Here is a 14,266-nt window from a genome sequence, read left to right as displayed (position 1 = left end):
TTAATTTCAAGCAGTTATTTGACATCCATGAACTGATGGCCAACATCCCCTCCTGAAATTTTGCGACAACGGCTGGTCCATCCTTATGCATCTGCCAGCACCAATTTACACCAATATACATCATACTGGAATAGCAACACCAAGAACTACAAGGCATGACATACACTGGACTATCAGTTTGGTTGAATCCTGAAATATCTTACTCTAGATCATTCTGAAGATACAAGGTAGTTATGGGGGACAGACTGGACCCAGATAAGGCAATATCCCACATCCAATCATGATTAGAATGCGAGGAGAGGTCGATGTGTTAAGTAAGGACAACAGACATATTGCCATATAGGTGCCCGACACTCTGTGCACACATATCGGGTAGGGATTCATCCAAAATAAATATAATTTTCTATGAAAATTCTCTACCCATCAGATCCCTAGAGGAGTGCAGTTAGATGCTTGTCTTCTACAAGTTTTTTTAGCCTCCCCTGATGAGTAGAGCTCTCATCAACATCTGCAAAGAGGTGATTACCTATGCTGCAGCTTGGAGTTAGCAAAAAGAGATGAAGTGGGGCAAACTGATGACCCATGCAGCCGCGGCTCCTCTGCTGTGGTGGAGGAGCATCCCCTCTCCCTCTAGCACCCTAAAACATGTGAAACATACAACGATAATAAAATGGGTTTAAACCCCGTTTTATTATTGTCTTATTTTTCTTGTGTCGTGTCTTGGAGGCAGGGCAAGTGGGGTGGTAGTACTGGAGGGGGAATGCTGGGCGCTGTTGTCAGTGACCATGACAGATTGGCGAGCCGTCTCAGGCTGGCCAAACCATCATGTGCACTGAAGCTCTCTCCGACCCCAGCTGTGTTGCCGGGTTGGAGAGACCAAGAACAGGGTCCCAGCCTGTCAAAGCACTCAGGCCAATCCAAAAGCTGCTCTCATGCATAAGACCAGCTTCAGGATTGGCCGCATTCCAGTCTGGGAGACTGTGCCTGCAATGGAGAGGACCAGAAGAGCGCGATGTTGGAGGGTGGCAGGTACGTTATTTTTCTTTTTTTAAATTTGTCTCCGTCGCACCTCATCCACACACACTACCCCCTCCTGCCCTGGCTCTTTTACCTGACACGAGCTGCTGCTGGACCCATGCTACTTTCCCAAGATGCTCTTCCTTCCTGTGAGTATGGCATTTCTATGGGTCTGATGGTCTGATCATTAAGAACCTATCTTTCTTCAAGTGACTGCCTGGGAGCAGCCCACCTCACTAAAGCGTCTCGTTGTTCCCCCTAAGGTGAAGAGTAAGCCACGACTATCACAACTGTTCGCTTTTACTATCCCCTGAAGGTCAAAGGCTAAAACTTTGTTCGTTTTTTAGCATTCAGTGAACTTGCAGTAGCATGCGGATTCTACGGTTTGAAAGAAAACTTGTTACAAAGAATGCTTCTTTACCCGGCAAAACTTCTTCCGGGAGGGAACTGGAGGAATTTACACAGGTTAAAGATGCGGGATGCATCATAATCAGAAACCTCACTATCTGGTATCGGGCAAAGACAGAGTTTGCATGTGATCGCAGAATTAATTCAACTTCAGATATTAGAATTAAAATGTTAATTAATATATATGAATTAACTTGCAGTAGGCACACTAACAGATTTTCCACTAACATTTCGATTTTAAATACTTTTGAAACACCATGAAAGTTGAATGAACGATAAATAATACAGCAAAAGATTGCCTCTGAATGCGATTTATTTTTAAATATATCAACAAATGAATCAACAAATTGAAGTAGGATATATGTTTAGTGACCTACTGATGTGATTTACACGACTCTACTCAAAGTAATAGAGCTTTCATAAGGTGCATGTGGTCAGACAAGCAGTCCATCTGGACTCGTGTGATCAATAAAGGTGCCCTTACAGAGTTAATTCAGCAATAAAACCATGTAAGTGAAAGAGGGGGGATTTACAACATCTACTGAGAAAAATATCCATCTCCCAGTGGTCATGCGCATCTATTGAAGGTACCTAACTCGCCAAAGATACGCCGTGAACTCTCTTATTTTTTGTGCAATCCGGTGCCAGTTCAATATGAATTTATGTAGGACAGCATATTTATGGGTAATGTGCTGTACATGTGCAGTGGGAATGGAGGACTGGCCATCCTTTAATAAGCTCATCCCATGATTTCCTGAATATATGTATAACTCAGTTCTAAAAATGTTTCGGTCCAGAATTTGAAATAGCCATGGACCCAGGACTTCACCATGCATAGTCAATAACCTTCATTGAGTTACTTAGCAGATATAAGAAGGGCTTAATTTGAGCTGGTGGTTGCGAGTGGTGGCACTCACACTTATTTTTGGAGACTGGCACTTATTTTCAGGTCAGAGAGCAAGAGAAAAGAGAGGGGAAAAAGAAAGAAGGTGGGAGAGAGAGCGAGAAACACAGGAAAAAGTCACAAATGGACAAAGGAGGAACATGGAAGAGTGAGATAAAGGGGAAGAGGGTGTCTAAAGTGAATTAAAGAGGCCTGATGTGTATTGAAGATTAGGCAGCTTTAGTATTCAGTGTGCCAACACTAAATAGCACTGGCCATGTGCTTCTGCATCAGGATTCAAGCAAGCCGGGCCGAAGAGGCTGAAATGCCAGAAACCGGTCCCCGGTAGCTTGTTTCCTTCCCAGTGTAAGAATTGGCTTTTGTAGTTTGGTTTGCCCTGTTCCCATCATGCACTGGGACAGGAACAGACTAATTTGCATACAGTCAGGTTCTGAAACTGGGATGGTGCAGTGAGCTAAAAAACGGTGTTGGATCTAGCCCTGATCTCTTGACTGGGTGAGAGTATTCTGTTTAATTCAGAGACTCTGTCCCTCACCACCCCTTGTTGTAAATATTTTTGTCCACCCTAAGCGTGGAAGGGTATACTCAGATGTGAGTCCCTTGCTCATTGCACCATCAGGATTCAAGCAAGCCGGGCCGAAGAGGCTGAAATGCCAGAAACCGGTCCCCGGTAGCTTGTTTCCTTCCCAGTGTAAGAATTGGCTTTTGTAGTTTGGTTTGCCCTGTTCCCATCATGCACTGGGACAGGAACAGACTAATTTGCATACAGTCAGGTTCTGAAACTGGGATGGTGCAGTGAGCTAAAAAACGGTGTTGGATCTAGCCCTGATCTCTTGACTGGGTGAGAGTATTCTGTTTAATTCAGAGACTCTGTCCCTCACCACCCCTTGTTGTAAATACATGTGCTTCTGAGCTCAGCTTTGGGCACCAGCACTCATACATTTCCAAATTAAGCCCTGTTTTACTGGGAAAAATTCACAAAGCCTCTACTCCTCAAATAAAACATGAATCCTTAATCCTGCTACTATAGCAACTGATAATTCATTTCCTCTACATGATTCACAGTCCCGTCTCTGCACCACTACGAGGTCCTGGCACATGATCCATCTTGTCTGTTTCTGCCTTGTAGCAAGGGTCTTCACTGATAAGGCTCATTCAACATGTGCTTCATCTGCTCCAGCAATGCTTTAACCCCTCCTATGCTCATGACGAGCTCAGCTCGTCATGAGCCACGGTGGCCGTGGTACTGGTACTCATCCACAACATGATCTAGTGGTATTAAAGCTGTGACAATATCGTTCCTTATTCCCTAAAACAAAATGTGCATGATATAATATAGAAATCTACCGACTATCTCAAACCCTTGATTCCTAAATCTTACTTGAAGATACTCGCAGGGATTCCTATAATTACATAATAATGTAGATAAATTCAAAATCAGAAATGGAACACTCCAAACTTCCCTGATCATACCTTCCTTTATTTGTTTTACAGTTGCTTGGATGGGGCCTCATTGTAACCACTCTCTTGCTGTCTCTGTTGGGTACCTGCTACGCCAGCTGCCGTTCTAAAGTGAGCTACCTCCAGTTGACTTTCTGGAGGACCTACATTGAAAAGGAAAAGGAACACTTCGAAAAGCTATCAAAAGATTATGCGAGCAAGCTTGCGGAACGGAACCTTACAAGTTTTTTTGAGAATAAGGACCCCGAAGCATTTGACATGCCATCCAACAGGGCCTGGGAAGAGGTATCCTCTCTGTATTCCTTCAGCCGGGAGCAGCAGTATTACAGCACCATGCACCGATATGTGGAACACGGCGTAATATGTATGGATGCAGAAAAAGAGAACGGTATTGCAAAAAAAGATAAGCATGTTAATGGAGAGGAAGAGATAATGCTGGACTTTGTAGATGGACAGAATGCACACGTTTAGCATGCAAATCACCAAGGACTACTTGCACTTTTTATATGTGTCAAAGAAAATGTTTATACAATGTATCTATCTTTGTAAGTAAATCTGTTTATTTCTGGATTAATGTTATTTGCCCATTGTGATAACTTTAACTTTTCGAAAATATTTTCTCTAAGAAGGACCACTCTGCCATGACTGCTCTACCACAAACCATTCATTCCAACTTCCCTTTGACAAAATGACTTCTACTGCATTATGGGTTAAGAGGAGAAAGTTTCAGAATACTCCTTAAGTTTAGAGAGAATTATTGATAACTCCTGTGGACACATTATAATAAAAGGTCCATGCAAAAGTCTCCCATTCCTCACTAGGAACTAGGGAACAGAAGGCCTGACACTGTCCCCCTCCCCTAGAAGGCCAACGATTCCAATTGAGTGAGAATAAATATATCATAGAGAACCCTGGGTAACTAAGCATCCTATGCCACCTCTCTGTAGATGTGGCCATCTTCGTGAAACTGGACAAAGAAGTCTCTTAGAACCTGTTCCCTCATCAGTGGCACAAACCCTTGTGCATTATGACTCTATAAAAATAATCAATATCCAATATGTCAGGTGATGCATCAGCAAAGTACTCCCATAGCTATGACAATCACATAAAAGAAACCATATTAGAACACTACAGCATTAAAATGTGCCCATCAAATGATACGCAAATTCTAAGCTTAGAAGACACACAACATCAGACTAAAGATCTAGCTAATCAATCGACCATTGATTTATCAGAAATGTGACATTGGCCTTAAGCTGAAATCTACTTTCATCCCTCCATTAGACCAAAACAATATCGATGATGTGCTGTATAAATTAGCAACAACAGAATTTTAAAATTACATTAAAATCCCAGCCTCTAGAAGATTACAACACGTGTCAAAATCCACAGACAACCCAGCAGTTTTTGAAGCAGTTGGGTACCCCAAAAAGCACCCCACTAACTTTAAAGTACCCCACTGATTTGACCAAGCTTGTACCAGAACTCAACTGCAATTGATCGCACATAAGGTATGAATTTATTATTTACACAGCGTGTGTATAACGTGAACTCTAGTATTAAATAAAATGAGAATGGTATTTAAATCTAGTTCAGAATCAAGCTATTGGTATTCTTTACAGTTAGTTACAAGTGCATCTTTACTATCTTTCATATATCAATTTGGATACATTTGATGCTGATCTAAAACTATCCCCTGATGCAGTGGCCAGTACAAAGTAGGAAAGGCAAATTGAAGCATAAAATTGTCAATAAGTAATTTAATGGACAACTGACTTATATGAGGAGCAAGGGAAGTATGTTAGCACATCAATGGCAGGAAGCAGGTCTAGAACAAAACAATGTCGCCTACAAGATAAAGATAAAGGGATATCTTAAAGTAGTAATTGATAAAATAAATCAGTTAACTGACCACACATAAAACTGGCAAACATTTTATAACAATGCCTTAAATCACTTGAACTAGTCAGAGTGAAGAATGTGAGTGGCCCTTTACAAAGATTAGGAGAAAGTGAACTCATATTATTTGTCATCAAAATTGAAACATTAAACTAAAAAAATTATACCCATCACCCAACAATGGACTCCATTGTCACATTACTCAGTCTTCAGAACATTCACCCCACCTATCACAGAACTACTGACCTAATCAGGCCGGAACACCCAGTCCTCATCTTACTTAGCATAGCCATGGCCAGCAAGCTGCATCAAAGAACAACTAAGCAACTTCACCTAAGCACCGAAAAACATCATTACCTTGTCTCTGTGCTGCCCAAAAAGTACTGCTTCAAACCGCCATAATCAATCCATTACTAAAGAAACCCAACGCAAACAGTAAAGACTTGTCAAACACCAAAACTATTCCAACGTCAAGATAAAAGCAAAAATCTCAGGACAGCCCTGGCATTGGTGACTTCCTCTATATTCTACATTGCACATAAAGTTATGTCTTTTGATCTTGAAATCATGTAAATATAGCTACAGGATTCCACAAAGATAAACTCTCTCTCCTCTTGGTTGTCTAACAAGCCGCTTGTTATCTGAATGGATCATTAAACAATGCCTTTGCGAGGGGAAAAAAAGATAACAGGCCACTCATTATTGGCAGGAGAAAAGAAACACGGACATATCCATCTTCTTATCATAGGCATAGGAATGGATGCCACTGAAGTACCAGTTCTTCAAATGGCTCCTAGATGGAAGTGTTACTGTTTGATAAAGTCAGGCCAGAACAAAACTGTTAACAAACTCAGAAACTGGGGTCCATGACACTCTTCGTTATCATTCCATCCACAGGTGAACACTGCAATAGTTGGCACAGTTACAACGAATATTTAATTTATTTTACATTGGAATTTCAGTGTTTGTTATGAAAGGCAACATCTTCAGATTTTGTGAGGCTGATTATATGACCGGATATTCACATAGGATAATTCTACAAACAATAAATCTAAATAGAATTATTTTACACGGTCTCTCATAACAGCCTGATGGAAATTGTCTATGAAAAATAAATTAATTTCAATGCACTGAGCTGGCTACGTTCATTTTTAAGTAACCGAACACAATCAGTACATCTCGGTCAATTTCAATCCAAACCCAGCACCATCGGCTGTGGTGTCCCGCAAGGAGCCTCACTAAGTTTCACCCTATTTAATGTCAATATTTCATCATTGGCTAAAATTGTTAGGAAGTGGGGCATTGGCATTTGCTCCTATGCGGATGACACGCAACTGATGGTGGCCTTGGACGTAAAACTAGAGATTACTAAATCAAAGCTGCACAACTGTCTCACAGAAATGGCCCAATGTATGCACACGCACTGCTTAAAGCTGAATGAAGGAAAATCCGAAATCCTATTGTTTGGTGGCGCCAAACTAGTGTGGGACGCTACCTGGTGGCCACACACTCTAGGCAATGCGCCAATTCCAAAACAACATGCCAAAAAACTGGGCATCGTTATGGATGACGCCCTGACCATGAAGGAACATGTGCGGTCCCTTTGTGGCAAAGGTTTCGCTATACTGAAACTTCTGGCCAGACTTTTCCCCCGGATACTGTTGGACTGCAGACGATCTGTGACACAAGCCTTGCTAGTTAGTCTGTTGGACTATGGGAATGCACTATTTGTAGGCATGAATAAGCACCTATTTACACGACTACAGGTGCTGCAGAACGCTGCTGCAAAACTTGTCTGCTATAAGGGGAAGCTAGACTCTGCCTCACTGTGTTTGAAGAAACTGCATTGATTGCCCATGCGCCAAAGAGCAGCATTTAAACTACTTAGTCACACTCAAAAAGCTCTTCACAAAACCGGCCCTAAAATACTTCAGGAAAAGGTTGAATTTTATGTTCCGACAAGGAGTTTGCGGTCACTTCAATTAGCCTTTGCCAGAACAAGGCATATTAAAAAAGTAAGGACAGGAGGACGTTCATTCTCCTATTTAGCAGCTAAAAAGTTGAATGAGCTCCCCCAGGACCTACGACTCACCTCTAACTACATTCAGTTCCGGAAAAGATTAAAGACACATCTATTACCTAAATTCTAAGCTACAGCCTTGCAGACTTACCAGGACATTTGCTCTTAGCGCCGTGATATCCCTTGGGATGAGTGTAGCGCTCCACAAATAAAATAAAATAAATAAATAGTCGGCGGTTATTCTGAAAATCTGAAACTGGTCCTGCCCATCCAAACATATAATGGACCCTCACATTATATGGTTATTAAATATGTAAGGACACTGAATAACTAAATGGAGCACCGACTCATATAAAAACAGGTAAAAAGAGATACTAAAGTAGAAAAACTTTTTTCTGTGCTGCATGTATTCATTAGCTATCAGCTTCCATCCAGGACTACTATTATATGAAAACCTATCTAAAGCATGTTAATTACTGAGTTTTGAGGTATTTGGTTGCAGGGAGGATGTCTAATATGTATAGTATGTTGAATTTATTAAAATTCATTTCCATGATTGCAAAGAGCCTTAAGCCAAGGAACACCCATATAAGCCCGTCAATATATCAGCACAGGGAAGCGCACCCTATGAATTTTTTTCATGCGGTCCACTTAAACAAATAACAGAAAGCTATACATCAAATTTAGAGCAAAGACCTGCAGCAGTCAGCGCTTCACTGTTGCAACCATTATAAAATAATTGTGATAAAGTCTTACGGCTTTGGAAAACATGATGGACGGGTTTAAAGACTGTTGTGTGTATGTCTTCCATGAGTTCTAATGCTTGTGAATGCAGAGTCAGCAGTGTAAACAAAAGTCCACTTTCATCCATAAATAATGAACCCTTGTGGAGAAGCAGTGCTAAACCTAGCTTTACATCTCAGCCTGTTACCGGTATCTCTAGAAGTATCCAAGAGCTCCTCTCTTTCTACAGACTGGCACCTGTGTCACACTCTGAGCTCCACTAAATGCTGGGTCACATCCTTATTACTGGGAGAGTCCGAATGAAAGGGTACCTGCACAAGGTCACTTTCAAGGAATGCTAACTGTGTCAAATAAATTTTTTTTGCTGTGTGTGGCGACTACCTAACACCAGATCATAGTTTCCAGTCCTGAACATTTCATCTACAAATCATTGATTTTAGGTGTTAATCTAATTAATTCAGTGGAAGCAAAACACAATTACAGTACCCACAATGCATTATGCTATCACACAGAAGTCCAGAACTGGGGGCAGTGTTTATAATGACCAGGAGGGAGATGGTTGAGTTGTTGCAATACAGACTTCACTGTTATATATAGGAAACAGGTATGCAGCAATTAAACTGTTGAAGACGCCCACCGCACTGGTTCGTATCTCATTGGGTCCATTTGTGCTTTATTGGATCTTGAGTGTATCCGTCTTTAATTAATGTTCTATTTCAAAGAGTATTACATGCACAGAACAGCACAGAAACAAGAGGGCAGAGGCATTCCCCATAGCATCCACCCTCCCCTGCTGGGGTCTTCTATCCCCCTCAGGGACAGGGGCGCAAGTAGCTTGTAGCCAGATACTTAAAACACACCACCTGCTGTGATGTCACTATCTGTGCCGGGGCACACCCAGCTTAAATTGCAAAAAAAAGTGCATGGGACAGTTGTTTTTAGGCACCCTCCACTGCCTAATTCCAGTGTTGCCAAAAACCAAAGTTACCTACGATTGATTCATCCTCCTCCCTCTTTGTTCTACCACCCTAAACGTCTGTCTCTTTCTCTCACTCTTGAAACCTCCTTTTTCTTCCTGCTTTATCTCCTTTTCACTGTTTTCCTACCTTTCTTTTCCTCCTTCTATCTTCCTTTTCTGCTTTCTCTCTTATTCTGGGTCAAAGTCGGATGATTAACAATATGTTCCAGTCCCCAAACAAGAGTACTTGTGCGAACCCAGCAATCACGCCACAAATGGAGCATTGTCTGTCCTGCTTTTGAAAAGATCCAGGGATTGCTCCATGTTTTGAGGAATTAATTCTGTGACTGCCTTCCCTTGCTTGAGATCCTTGGGACAGCCTTGCATTTTCGGGAATAGAAAAGTGACCACTGCACTCCCATGGCACTTCTGTCAATATAGTCTATGTTGTCAAATAAACTTCAACCCTTCTGCATCCTTCTATGTTTCAGCAGAATGAAGAATACTGCACCTTGTTTCCTTAGCAGGGTCTCCTTCAGCTAAATGCCTTATAGAAACTTCCATGACAGATATACATCTAATAATTTCAGAAAAGAACCTGCACCTGATTCACAAACTAATTTTCTGACTTAGTCATATCATTATGGTTAACCTACTTCCATTTATACCAACCAAGCATCCACTAGGGTTTTATGTGATTTCATGGAAAAATGATTTCATGGCATACCATTAATGAGAAAACATTTAATCTAAACTGTTTAATGGACATTTTCAGGCTGAAGGGCATTTACTTTTTCATAGAAACCAATTCGTAGAATGTCTTTTTGGTCGAAAATGGCTTTTGAATGCTTATTTTTTAAGTGTAAATGCAATTTTTCAGGTCTTACTTTCAGAAACAGTATTGTTGGAGATATTTATTTCAGTGCTTTAATTCAGGAGGCATGATATATTTATTTCATTTACATTGTCAAACAATTACTGTGGATACTTTTTAATTTGCGGATTCATCAACACCTGTAAACACCATGTATCGCTGACCCCTCACAGCACCTAAACACCATCCAACCCTGCCCCTTAAAACCGCTCGCCACACAAACTACACTCATCCGTAGAGCCTTTTCTCCCCTAACTCTACCCATCCCTGAACCCTAAAAAAACCTTCTCCACCCTTGAACACCAACCATCCATTACCCATCAGAACTCCTCTTCACCCTAAACTACTCATCCCTGTACCCTAAAAACCCCTTTCTACATCTAAACTCTACCCTTCTCAGACTCTTTAAAATCCCTCCACTACCCTAAACTCCACCACATCATGAACCCTAAAAACTCTTCGACATCCCAGTCGCAACCCACCATTAAACCTTAAAAACCCTCACCAGCCCTAAACTCCACACATCCATGAACCCTAAATCCCTTAAACACCACCAATCCCTGAAACCTTAAAAGACCTCAAACCCCTAAACATCACTCATTCGTGAACCTTAAAAAACACTTCACCCATCTCTGAACCCTAAAAACTCTTTTCTATGCCCAAACTCCCAATTATTCCTGATCCCTAAAAAGCCATCACCCCCATAAACATTATCCATTCCTGAACCCAAAAACCCCCAGTAGTTCGAAACTCAACTCAAGCATAATGTAATTTTGGATTTTTCCTTATAATGATCATTCCTTTAAAATGTTTCCTTTACTTTTTGATTTGTTTTATATTTTCTTTAATTGTATTTCCTTAAAAGTGTTTTTCCATGATTTGGTTTCCTCCAATGTGGTTTTGAAGTTTTCGTTTTTTATTAATTCACACACATCAATCCACTAGCGGATATCTAACAAACGTAATGCTTTTACTACTGCATAATTGAACACCTTAATTACATACAATTATGTTGTGGTAAATCTCATGCAGTGATTGAGAAGTGCAAAAAACACAGTTGATGGACAGAATGCAGAACAATGTCTTACATTCACCCCAGTACAAAGATATGGGCCTAAATCCATCGTTTTTTTGCACTCCACACCACCCTAGGTAAGACAATGGCTATATGCAAATCCGCCTTGACCCTGTGCCTCATGGGAACAGTCCAGCCCGAACTACTAAGCCGTGTCTTTCCTTGACCGGAATCAAGCATCCAAGGACCGATTTCTGGCTATCAGCCTTCTTCAGCCTGGATAGCTTGACTCCAGTGATGTGGAGAGCCTGGGACTCACGTCTGAGCATACCCAGCCCACTCGGGGTGAAAATTGCAAAAAACACAGTTGATGGACAGAATGCAGAACAATGTCTTACATTCACCCCACTACAAAGATCTGGGCCTAAATCCATCGTTTTTTTGCACTCCACACCACCCTAGGTCAGAAAATTGCTATATGCAAATCAGCCTTGACCATGTGCCTCATGGGAACAGTCCAGCCCGCACTACCAAGCCATGTCTTTCCTAGACCGGAATCAAGCATCCAAGGACTGGTTTCTGGCTATCAGCCTTCTTCAGCCTGGATAGCTTGACTCCAGTGATGTTGAGAGCCTGGGACTCACGTCTGAGCATACCCAGCCCACTCGGGGTTAAAATTGCAAAAAACACAGTTGATGGACAGAATGCAGAACAATGTCTTACATTCACCCCAGTACAAAGATCTGGGCCTAAATCCATCGTTTTTTTGTACTCCACACCACCCTAGGTCAGACAATGGCTATATGCAAATCAGCCTTGACTGGGTGTGAGTGTTTGATTCAGATGCTCCGTCCATCACCACCCCCTTTTGTACCGCTTTTGGCCGCCATAAGTGTGGCAGGGTATGCCCCGACATGAGTCCCTTCCTCACTTTGCCACTGGATTCAAGCTAGCCGGGCTGAAGACGGCTGGAATGCCAGAAACCGGTCCTCTGAAGCTTGTTTCCGGTCCAGGGAAGACATGGCTTGGCAGTTCGGGCTGGACTGTTCCCATGAGGCACAGGGTCAGACTGATTTGCATATAGCCATGTCTGAACTGGGGTGGCAGAGTGGGCTAAAGAACGGTGATGGATTAAACCCAGATCTTTTGACTGGGTGTGAGTGTTTGATTAATTCAGATGCTCCGTCCATCACCACCCCCTTTTGTACCGCTTTTGGCCGCCATAAGTGTGGCAGGGTATGCTCATATGTGAGTCCCTTGCTCACTTTGCCACTGGATTCAAGCAAGCCGGGCTGAAGACGGCTGGAATGCCAGAAACCGGTCCTCTGAAGCTTGTTTCCAGTCCAGGGAAGAGATGGCTTGGCAGTTCGGGCTGGACTGTTCCCATGAGGCACAGGGTCAGACTGATTTGCATATAGCCATGTCTGAACTGGGGTGGCAGAGTGGGCTAAAGAACGGTGATGGATTAAACCCAGATCTTTTGACTGGGTGTGAGTGTTTGATTAATTCAGATGCTTTGTCCATCACCACCCCCTTTTGTACCGCTACTGGATTCAAGGAAGACGGGCTGAAGACGGCTGGAATGCCAGAAACCGGTCCTCGGATGCTTGTTTCCGGTCCAGGGAAGATATGGCTTGGCAGTTCGGGCTGGACTGTTCTCATGAGGCACACGTTCAGACTGATTTGCATATAGCCATGTCTGAACTGGGGTGGCAGAGTGGGCTAAAGAACGGTGATGGATTAAACCCAGATCTTTTGACTGGGTGTGAGTGTTTGATTGATTCAGATGCTCCGTCCATCACCACCCCCTTTTGTACCGCTTTTAGCCGCCATAAGTGTGGCAGGGTATGCTCAGACGTGAGTCCCTTGCTCACTTTGCCACTGGATTCAAGCAAGCCGGGCTGAAGACTGCTGGAATGCCAGAAACCGGTCCTCGGAAGCTTGTTTCCGGTCCAGGGAAGACATGGCTTGGCAGTTCGGGCTGGACAGTTCCCATGAGGCACAGGGTCAGACTGATTTGCATATAGCCATGTCTGAACTGGGGTGGCAGAGTGGGCTAAAGAATGGTGATGGATTAAACCCAGATCTTTTGACCGGGTGTGAGTGTTTGATTGATTCAGATGCTCGGTCCATCACCCCCCACTTTTGTACCGTGATTGAAAAGTGGGCAGATTGTCTGTCCAACCCTTCCCACTACAGAAACGGTTGTAAATTTGCTGCAGTAAAAAGCTGGCACAAATCCCTTCGAGAACAGGAATGGAAATGGAAAACCCCTTACCTAATTTGATGCGAGAGAAGTGAAGGAGTTTCTCCACAGAGGGCTGCCTGGCTGTTCCCAATATACTCAGGGCCGGTTCAATGATTTTCGAGGCCCTGGGCTAAAAAAGAATGTGCGAGGCCCCTCTAATGTAGATAAGTGGACCCCTGCAAGGAGACCATTCACAGACACTGTGGGAGGGCTATTGTCCAGCATTTTGTCGCCCCCCACAGTTTTAACTTTGAGCCCACAAGCATTTCTCACACGTTCATAGCAGCGGCGGTGCGTCCATTGGGGCGCTGGGGCGTTGCCCCACTAATGCAAAAAGTAATACTCCTCTCCTGTACGTCTGGCAGACGTACACAGGTGTCTTACTTCAAGTCTGTGCCACGCGGTGACGGTCACTGCCGACGATCACTGGGCGACGCCCGAGCAATCATCAGGACAAGGTGGGGGGCCTGAGAAGGGGGGGTGGTGACGTCAGGTGTAGCGCACTTAGTGCGCATGCTCAGCTCAGTTCTGGGGTGATCAGTTTTCTGACCAGCCCGTGGCGGACATGCGCCTTAGCCTGCAGATTAGAAGAGCGGGGTTGCTTCATGGCGCAGCCCCCGGTCTCCTAATGGGCAGGTGTGTACCCCTGCCCAAGCCAATCCTGGCGCTGCTGGGGCAGCGTCTGGATTGGCTTAGTCACAGCGAGGCACAGGATTTG

General features: G+C 43.2%; 2 protein-coding genes across 3 annotated transcripts in view; one reads left to right on the top strand and one right to left on the bottom strand.

Annotated features, from left to right (window-relative positions):
- Window positions 1-5,876, top strand: part of CALHM5 (calcium homeostasis modulator family member 5) — a 44,621-nt gene extending 38,745 nt beyond the window's left edge. Inside the window, exon 2 of the mRNA XM_086927372.1 lies at window positions 3,824-5,876. Coding sequence (XP_086783498.1) covers window positions 3,824-4,261 — 438 coding nt within the window. The 3' untranslated portion in view covers window positions 4,262-5,876. The remainder of the gene's footprint in view (window positions 1-3,823) is intronic.
- Window positions 1-14,266, bottom strand: part of TRAPPC3L (trafficking protein particle complex subunit 3L) — a 606,266-nt gene that overhangs the window by 242,994 nt on the left and 349,006 nt on the right. The gene's annotated exons all lie outside the window — the stretch shown is intronic.

The sequence above is a fragment of the Lissotriton vulgaris genome, chromosome 6 (genome assembly GCF_964263255.1).
Source record: "Lissotriton vulgaris chromosome 6, aLisVul1.2, whole genome shotgun sequence".
Lineage (NCBI taxonomy): Eukaryota > Metazoa > Chordata > Amphibia > Caudata > Salamandridae > Lissotriton > Lissotriton vulgaris.
Note: the sequence above shows the minus strand (reverse complement) of the source record. Positions and strands in the feature narration are given on the sequence as shown.